We start from the raw sequence: 10102 nt of genomic DNA, 5'->3' as shown, positions 1-10102 counted from the left end.
AAAGCTAATGGTTATGGTATTACTGATACAACACATGCATTTGTATATTGGTGAAGTAGTTATCAAGTGTTGAATGTTATTTGAAGTATTCAGTTTTACTAGTTTAGCTGTCTGAAGTCTTACAGTATTTAACTAGTATTGCCATGGTTAAGTTCAATGATGAAGACAACTGGTTAGCATTGTTTTAACTTGATAAGTTTTTGTATGTACTGATTCAACCCCCCCACTACCGATTAGGGTATTTGTTGTTCATCATTATTCATCAATTGGTATCAGAGCAACTCCAGGTCCTCGGTGATATAAGCTTAACCGCTTGAGGTAAAAGATCCTTCTTTAATGATGAAATGGGAAGGTCCTGAGTTCAATAGAGATAACTTCAAAATATGGAATGACGGAATGAAGATTTATATCAAGAGTTTGGGTGCTCAACACTGGAGCTATGTTGAGAATGTCTATATTATCCCCACTGGCACTCTAACCGATGATCAGAAAAGAAAGATTCAAGAAAATGGGCAAAGTCATGGAAGCCCTTATTAGTAGCCTGTCTGATATTGAGTTCATTGATGTACAAGATAAGGACAATCCTAAGGATGAGCATGTCAAGCAAACTAAGGAAACCATTTATGGTGATGGTGAGCATGTCAAGCAAACTAAGGAAGAGAGCCTTACGGGAAAATTTGAAGACATGAGGATGGTTGAAGGAGAGACCATTCAACAATATGGCATAAGGATCATTATTCAGGAGCTAAGGTCTATCAACAAAAGCAAGGTATCCTTACTCTATCATTGCAAAGTTGACTGCATATGAGTTGAATAGCTATGATGGCAACGTTCAGAAGACTGAGTCATCCTTTAGAACATCTGCTGCACTAACCAGAAAAGGAAAAGAAGTACTAGTTATGAATCCAGGCATTGCAGAGATATGGATGATGAAGAGATTATGATGGAGTTTGAAGCTCTTCTTGCCAAGATACTTCCAAAAGGCACCAGAAAATACAGAGGTAAGCTTCCTTTAAAATGTTTTTCCTACAATAAGATAGGACATATAGTTGTTAAATGTCCTAACAATGACAATAAGGGTAAACCGGAGAGGTTTAGAAAGTATAAAGGAGGTAGGAGAAATTGTCTTGTTGCAGTGGATGAAGGTGTTATCGATGAAGAATCTGAGAATGAAGAGAATTAGGACATAGTATTTGTAGCTGTAAAGGAAGAGGTGTTTAATGAGAAAGCCCTTGTCTCTCGCATTGACAACTCTAATGAGTGGATCATTGATAGCAGGTGTTCTCACCACATGACTGGTGACTGGAGAAAGTTTGTCTCTGGAAGAATATGATGGAGGTGTTGTCTGGTTTGGCAACGATGCACCTTGCATGGTGAAAGAAAAAGGATCCATTTCATTGAATAGAAAAGGCAGTGCAGATGATGTCTACTAGGTGGAAGGCCTTAAGCACAACCTTTTGAGTGTTGCTCAGCTAAACGACAAAGGACTCATTCTAGAGTTCAAAGGTGGGGTCTACAGAATAATTGGAAAGAGTGGTGAACTTATTGCCACCGGTAAGCAAACCAGAGGAAACCTGTTTCAACTGAATGCAAAGATTAGTCAATGCCTGATGGAAAAGTTTGATGACAGTTGGATATAGCATAGGAGACTTTGTCATATGAATTTTGATAATATTGTAAAGGTAAGTAAGATCAAGGCAGTAAGAGGATTGCCTTTTTGAACAAACCGAAGAATGATTTATGCAGAGAATGTTAACTGGGAAGCTGTCTTCCTCAACATTCAAAGGTAAGTCTTTTTCAAAAGAGAACTTACTTGATCTTGTGCACACCGATCTGTGTGGTCCTATGAAAACAAGAAGTATTCGGGGAGATCGGTATTTCATGATTCTTACCAATGACTGCTCAAGAATAATGTGGGTCACATTATTGAAAGACAAGTCTGAGGCATTTGGAAAGTTCAAAGCCTTTAGAGCATTCGTTGAGAAGGAGAGTGGCAGAAGAATAAAGTGTCTTAAAACTGATCAAGGAGGTGAATACACTTCTGATGAATTCAACAAGTACTAGGAAGAGAATGGTATCAAGAGGCAGTTGCCTGCCCCAAGAACACCACAACAGAATGGCATAGCAGAAATGAATAATAGGACTGTAGTTGAAGCGGCTAGAACAATGTTGATCCAAGGAAAGGTTGCTCACACTTTTTGGAGAGAAGCGATGAGCACTATAGTCTATACTATGAACAGAGTAATCATCAAGAAAGGTAAAGATAAAACCCCTTATGAGTAATGGACCGAGAAGACTCCCACTGTGTATTTTAAAGTATTTGGCAGTAAGTATTATATCAAGAGAGGTGAGCATCTGAGCAAGCTTGATGCTAAATGTGATGAAGGAATATTTCTGAGATATTCCACTAAAAACAAAGCTCTCAAGTGCTACAACAATAGGACTCCAAAAATTGTTGAGAGTATCAATGTCAGGGTTGATGAATCCCCCAAGAAACTTGAGGAAACCAGCAGTGAGCAAGTGGAACCACGTGTAATCTTCTGGGAACCAGTTAAGAAGGAAACAAGTTGCAAACACCAGAAAGACCTCAGAGTTCCTATACTGGTAGAAGCTGCAGCAGGTGAAGAAGAAGATGAAGTGGAAGAAGAGGAAAAGCAAGCAGAATCAGCTAGGTTCATTCCTAGGTATGTGAAACTACATCATGATCCGAAGTAGACCATAAGAGATAAAGATGCAGAGATACTCACAAGAAGAAAGGTGAAAGAAAACTCTTGCATGATTTCTGAATTTGAGCCTAAGACCACTAGAGAGGAACTTATCGATGAAGACTTGATAAAGGCAATGGAAGAGGAGCTGGACCAGATAGAAAAGAATAAAACTTGGTCCTTGGCACCCAAACCGGAACTCAAGAATGTAATAGGTACCAAATGGGTCTTCGGGAATAAGTTGAATGAAGAAGGCACAATGATAAGGAACAAAGCAAGACTTGTATGTAAGGGATATGCTCAGGAAGAAGGAAAAGACTATGGAGAAACCTTTGCCCCAGTGGCTAGACTGGAAGGTGTATGAATGCTACTTGCATTTGCAGCATTCAAGGGATTTAAGGTATACCAAATGGATGTAAAATCTGCCTTCTAGAATGGAATCCTGGAAGAAGTGGTGTATATTGAGCAACCGGATGGGTTTTCTTTGTCAGAAGATAGTAACATGGTGTGTAGATTACACAAGGCCATGTATGGATTAATACAAGCACCAAGGGCATGGTATGATCAGTTACACTCTCATCTTATGAAAATAAGATTTCAGAGAACAAGTGAGGACAGCAACATATACCTGAAATCTGAAGGTGATCAGATACTGATCTGTTAAGTATTTATAGATGACATAATCTTCGGAGGAGATGATGAAATGAGTCATGCATTTGTACTAAGACAAGGGGTTGGAAAAGCACTAAGATTAGTGGTCACTAATCACACATCGCCCCATTAAAAATGGGGACCCCTCTTTTTCTTAGCATAGTCGTAGAATAGGGTGTCTTAATTTAGTGTAAAGTTACAATCAAATTCATCCTTAAAAGTGCATCCAATTATATTGCATCCAATTATATTTCCACCTTAAAAGTGCATCCAATTATATTGCAACTTCAAAAGACATACCTTTATTACAATAGTAATTAAATACTACTTGATTTGATTCATATTGACTACTTGGATGGAGATGCCTTCAAATAGATTCTCCTTGAAGGGAGACGCCTCCAATTACATTGCCACTTCAACAAAGCAACTTTTATTACAATAAAACTCGAATATCAGGCATATTCTTGTAGGAGAGGATAGAATAAAGAAGAATAAAGGAAAGTAAGATAAAAGATAAACACTCAATAGTTGGCTATCACCTTGGCGCCTTTCCCTTCGAATGCAAATAAACTGATACAGATAGAACCCTGCAAGCAAGCACATCATTAGGTTTTTCTTTTTCAAAAGCAAGAACAAATATTACTGGAAGGACGACAGAGTAATTATGTTACTTACATAGAACCAAGGACAAAAGGAAGAGTTAATTGAAATCCAAAGAGAAATATTGATATAATTGCTGTAAGGAGCATTGCAACTGAGGTGGAATAAACCTGTAAAATTTAAATGAATGTTAGATACAAGACAGACAAATGTACATAGTATTTATTAAATCTAACAGCAAATGTACCTTCACAATGTTATCCGCGTATTTCATTACCATAGATACTGCAATCCCACTGCAGACAAGTGATGCAAGCTCAAAGTGAATCATATAACCAAGGACGAAAAATCAAATTAATTTGTGAAACATCCACTGGCCAATGTAATTTATTGAGAATTCAAGAAACTTGGAAAATTTGGTGTACCCGAGAGCATGGTTGATAATCATGCATACAGTAATGAGTGAAAATCCATGGAAAAATCCCCTGCAAAACATCCAATGGTACTTTACATAGGATGTGATTATATCGTATAAATGGAATTGCTATTTCTCCAAATAATGCAGGCTAAAAGTTAATAGGATTCGTGACAAATAACTGGTATTATTCCAGTTGACATCGATGAGAAATCCATATTCCATAAAAAGTACAATAAAATTGAAGACATATTATATGTAGAAAACTGCTAGATTTTCAATGATACGGGGATAATAAGACCATGCTATACTTGTTCCTGATCTCCTCATCATCCTGTGCGAACATAGCTCCAGCGCTGAAAATCATTCCAAATATATACAGCCAGAAATTCTGAGCGTTGATATTTCTTGAAGGTTGCTTTTTAATAATCAGCTGTCAAATACATGATGACAAAAATCAGGTTAGAAAAAGGGAAAAATTAGGGTAAGGGTCAGGGTTAGAAAAAACAAGTTGCCGGATGAGTTAGAAGAAACCCAAAAATTGTATCTACCTATTTTCCCAGATAAAATTGGCAACAGGAAAATGGTGATCAGATTACTCGGGATAAATACACGATTCTGTACAATTTAATACACAAACACTGTAAATTGTGTACAACATGGAATAAAAAATGGCAACGTAAATCTTGCCCCATACCTCAGTGTAAACACCAGCAAAGCCACTCAATAGTGCCATCACCTGCAAGCAACATTCAGATAAAATAACCACCCAAATGCAGCAAAATGAAACCACGCTTGAGATGCTTTTATTATCAATGAATGACAGTGAAACTTAAAGCTCGGAACAAATTAAATCGGCTTACAATAGCCATGATCCAGCCCTGAACAGGAGTCTGTGAAACATGATCATATCTGCATCAAGATGTTATGCTATTAGATATAATGCGGTTGAATACTCTACAGAAATATTGTTCAACAGACTACTACAAGTCTTTTTCTAGTTTATCAATAGTACTTAGAAAAAGGATTTTCTTTGCACAGCCTTGGTAAAAGCATCACTGGGATTAAGTCTGAGGATACACTCTTAAATCCAAAATAATATAATCCAGTAAATAAAACATTTATCAGAGTGGAAACCACTGCCAAATAGTTTTCAAAGTTCAGAAATATGAGAACATAATGACTTACGATGAAGTTAGCTCTGCAGTAGTGCATCCAATACACAATAATATATAAGCTGACCATTGAATATCTGTTAATCTGCAAGAAATAAAGCATTTAGTACCATCAAAGAAGAGCTCTGATATGTTTTATGGCTGCAAACTCCCCATGCCCTTCCGTTTTACAGCTGATTTTGAATTATAGTTTCTGTTTCCTGGCACCCACGCAATTATTTTATTAAAGGATTCTGAATTTGCATATAAATTGCAGATGTTTTAAAAAAACTCTAACTAATCAAATGATTCAACAGTGAATAGATACCTTAAATGGTCCAACTCGACATGCAAAATGAAATAAAACCATTAGACAGGCCCATAAACGTATTTGTGCAACATCGACAATACAATGTGTCATCAAATCAGTTTATTTGCACAACGAATACATCAAATGGTGAGAAACTTGCCATTGATGTTAAGAAATTAGAAACGCAAGTTGACTTGACATAAAACAATGAGAATGACCTATAAAACATGATGCAAAAATGATATTGAGTGTGACAATGTGTCTGCATACAAAGAACATTTTACTAACAATCATATGTAATCGTAGCATTACGCTTTCAAAACTGAGAACAACCAACAATTACACTGAGCTTCAACAGTTATGTGTAGCAAAACTAGGATACATAAAGCGCGATCGTCTACTAACGAGCAGTTTAAAAGAACTTGCATCCACATGATTCATAGAGCTACCAAGCTCTCAGATTAAGAAAAAAGACGGGAAGAGGGTCTTAAAAGAAACGAATACCATAGAAGACTCGAGAAAGGAATTATATTGATGTCTGCAAACATCCAGCTCATTTTAATAGGTCTGCCAAAAAAAACCCACTTAAGAAACCACCAGCAAAAAAATATCAGCCCCTAGGCCGGAAGTGGAAACGAATCTGTATATCTTTCGGGGCTGGACAGAGGAAATCTGCTTTCCGTCAGCACCATGTAGTCGACCGAATTGGTGTGGAGAGGTGATGCATGAGCCTCACCGCCATGCAAAGAGTTCAGTCCAAGTTCTGCTTCGTTCAGTTGTTTGCCATGTGCAGTTTGATAGTCAGTTAAGATTTGATTTGGATTAATTTATTTTTGCAACTTGCAGTTAAAAGTATTGTGAGAATAATGCACACTGGTGCATGCTCTATTTATAGTTGCATGAATATAATTTATTGTAAAGGGCTACAAGCTCTATAAAGAAGAGGCTTATTACTATTTGTGGTACAGTGTGCAAAATTGTAATCGATTGAATGAATAAAAAAATTATGTGTTAAAATACCATTCTCCGTTTTCTCTGTTTCTTTATTTTGTGTGTTTCAGATTTCACATATGGTATCAGAGCAGGTTGACGGGCCAAATTGAAGATTGCAGATATTTGAGATGATAAAAAAACACAAGAGTTGTTTGTGTTTTCACTGCTGAAGGAAATCGCTGTCCACTGATCTGTTAAAAAGGAATCTGCAGAAAATTAAAGAAAATCCCAAGTCTTGAAAAGCAGATTGCATGAAGATTGCAGCCAGTGTGAGGAAAATCGCTGTGTTAAACAAGAGTTCATGGCTACCAGATTCTTATTCCTAGCACCAAGTCAAAGAAAAAAGAAAATCTTAAATAACAGAGAAGAAGAGTCGCTGCCACAAGGAAAATATTGCAGTATTTACATTTTGAAAGATCTTTGCCAGAGGCGATCAAGGATTTCAGAGGAAGTTTAAAGAAAAGGTTCGGAAATTTTTAACCAGAGGTTAGCAGAAAGGAAGGATTACAGTTTTTGGAAACCAGTGTTAAAACCAGTGTTAAAGAGGATTAATAGTCAAGTATACAAGCAATAGCATCAGGTAAGCTAAATCATTTATCAATAAGAAAGTCTTAAAAAAAAAAATGAAAAAAGAGAATATTTCTTTGGTACGTAAAAAAAGATTATTTGAAAGAAGAATTGATGGAACTTAAGAAGTGTAATTCATAGTTGGTAGCAAATTTAAAGGAGCTTGCAAAACAAAGATGCGAGTATTTGTTAGAAATAGAGAAATTTGAAAAAGAAATAGAAAATATTAAAGCAAAAATAAAAAATAAAGAATTAGAAGCAAAATTAAAATTGTTTGATGAATTCAAGGAGAATAAAAATTTGGCCAAGAAGTTAAAATTGTTGGAAAAAAAGAAAATGAGTTTTTGAAATCAAAGTCATTAGTTTGTGATGTCTCATGTGTCATGTGACACAAAAGATTTGTTTCATTCCCTTGAGAAATCAACTAATATGAATGATGTACCGAAAGTTTCTTCAAGTGAAAATGGTGAAGTTGAAGGTAAGGATATGTGTGAATCTCCAAATTTTGTAGGTGCCACAAACAAAAGTTGTTTTGAAAATATTATTGGTATGAAGATGATGCAGAAAATAGGTTATGAAGGAAGAGGACTGGCAAGCATGGGCAATGAATTTAAGAGCCCATTCAGCCAATTATGAGGCCAAAGAGCGAAGGTCTTGGATATGGTAAGAAAGATAGATCTGATGTTCCTAGTATTACAAGTTCAAGAAAATCAGCTCAAAGAATTCAGTGTTCGCATTGTCTTAGAGAAGGACATGAAGCAGAGATTTGTTGGTATCTTCACCCTAATTCAATTTGTGGGTTGAAGAATCATTGTGAAAAATCATGTTGGAAAAAACAATCGAATGGACAATCTACAAAAGGTTGTAAGCAGATTGATTATGATTGGATCGATGGATCCTGTTGGCAAAAGTTAATGAATATATTCAGAAGGTCGTATAAATTGAAATGTTTGCATGCGAATAGAAGAAGTTCCAATCAAGTAGTTGATGATTGCTTGCTATGATTGGCACACTAAAGTGTCATGAGTCTTCTCTATGATAGAGAAAGGAAGGGATGGCTTTGTGATCTCTCATGAACGAGAGAAATGAGTTGCAAGGGGTCGGAGTAAAGATCTAGTTTGTCAAAGCTTCAAGATCATATTGTGAGTCTCAACATCAAGAAAGAGTATGTTGAGAGGTGATGCATAAGCCTCACCACCATGCGAAGAGTTCAGTCCAAGTTCTGCCTCGTTCAATTGTTTGCCATGTGTAGTTTGACAGTCAGTTCAGATTTAATTTGGATTTATCTATTTTTAGAACTTCCAGTTAAAAGAGTTAAAAGTGTTGTGAGAATAACTCTATTTTTGGTTGCATGAATATAGTTAATTGTAAAGGGCTACAAGCTCTATAAAGGAGAGGCTTATTGCTATTTATGATACAATGTGCAAAATTGTAATCGATTGAATGAATAAAGAATTTTATGTGTTAAAATACCATTCTCTGTTTCCCCTGTTTCTCTGTTTCTTTATTTTGTGTGTGTTCCAGATTTCACAATTGGAAGGCCCATGTCAGAATCGTATCAAATAAATGGGCTGGGCTGACAGAGGATTGAAAGATAGAGTGCCATAAGGCTGGTTTCCCAAGGAGGGGCCTTCCTAAAAACTTTTAGTGGGCTGGGTTTTTAGGGAGGGGGCTTCCTAAAAAATTTTTTTAGGATTATTTTAAAGAGGGTGCTTCTATAAATTTTGTAGTGCAGTTCAGATTTAAAAGTTATTAAGTTTTGAAATTTATGGTAGCAGGTGATCTGATAAATTTATTATTTAGCATAAATAAATAACTAAAAATTACAAATAAAATTTGAAAACCTTCAAATGATTGACAGGTGGTAAAGAAAATGCTTGAACTGGTGGAGTAATTTCTAGCAATCCACTCAAATCTGAAGCCCTAAAAAATAGGGGCTACTATTTTTCAAGAAAATATTCCAATTAATCCTCTAGCAAATTTTGTTTTCATTTCATGTGACCACCACCACCCCACCTTCCGGAAATGGCTATCCAACCCCAAGAATGCACCAAAGCATCCATTATGATACATGAAGGACATATATTCCTTGGTGAAGAGCTGGATAGTCAGTCCCCAACCCTCCCCTGCTCTTTAAAACTAAATCCTGAAGCCCCTCTCATAAGACTCCACCATAATGTACTACAAAATAGATCAATACTTGGAAGCTAATGTGAAAGGTACTATAAGAAAGCCAATGACAGCCTTGAACAAGTAAGGATAATATGAGGTCCCCCATCTCATTTTCAAATTAGACAAATTAAGCGAGGGTGACCAAAATTACCAATGGTGTGGGGAGGAACAGAAGGGTGGTGAAAAACAATGCGTTTAACAAAATTGAAGAGTTGTGACAAAAAAACTGGTATACAACCGAAACTAGAAAATTATCTAGAAGATGGAAAAAGAAAAAAATGTTAGTATCTGTAGAAGTAAGATGATCTTATTTTTTTAATTAAGAGGAATCGACAGACTAGTCTAGCAATCTGGAACTTAACTCTTTCACAATGTCAGTTTCTCTATAATCTTTCAGGTGATGACAATAGAATCCACACTACACATTACATTAAATCAGAAATCGAACCCACAATCTGAACCACCTGAATAACAACAGTATGCTACCTAAAATCATTCTCAATACATTAAAAAGAAATGCACTTGTGCTTAGAAA

At 36.2% G+C, this 10102-nt stretch overlaps 1 protein-coding gene across 4 annotated transcripts in view; it reads right to left on the bottom strand.

Moving 5' to 3' along the window:
* Nucleotides 1–3646: 3646 nt before the first annotated feature.
* Nucleotides 3647–10102, bottom strand: part of LOC131071957 (CMP-sialic acid transporter 2) — a 34346-nt gene continuing 27890 nt past the window's right edge. For all 4 annotated transcript variants that reach the window (XM_058007932.2, XM_058007934.2, XM_058007933.2 and 1 more), the window contains exons 8-15: nucleotides 5560–5631; nucleotides 5235–5283; nucleotides 5069–5110; nucleotides 4683–4804; nucleotides 4382–4441; nucleotides 4204–4252; nucleotides 4032–4126; nucleotides 3647–3943 (exon numbers count right to left, since the gene is read on the bottom strand). In XM_058007932.2, the coding sequence (XP_057863915.2) occupies nucleotides 3892–3943; nucleotides 4032–4126; nucleotides 4204–4252; nucleotides 4382–4441; nucleotides 4683–4804; nucleotides 5069–5110; nucleotides 5235–5283; nucleotides 5560–5631 (541 nt within the window). In that variant the 3' untranslated portion in view covers nucleotides 3647–3891. The remainder of the gene's footprint in view (nucleotides 3944–4031; nucleotides 4127–4203; nucleotides 4253–4381; nucleotides 4442–4682; nucleotides 4805–5068; nucleotides 5111–5234; nucleotides 5284–5559; nucleotides 5632–10102) is intronic.

This window comes from Cryptomeria japonica, chromosome 1 (genome assembly GCF_030272615.1).
Source record: "Cryptomeria japonica chromosome 1, Sugi_1.0, whole genome shotgun sequence".
NCBI classification, from domain to species: domain Eukaryota; kingdom Viridiplantae; phylum Streptophyta; class Pinopsida; order Cupressales; family Cupressaceae; genus Cryptomeria; species Cryptomeria japonica.
Note: the sequence above shows the minus strand (reverse complement) of the source record. Positions and strands in the feature narration are given on the sequence as shown.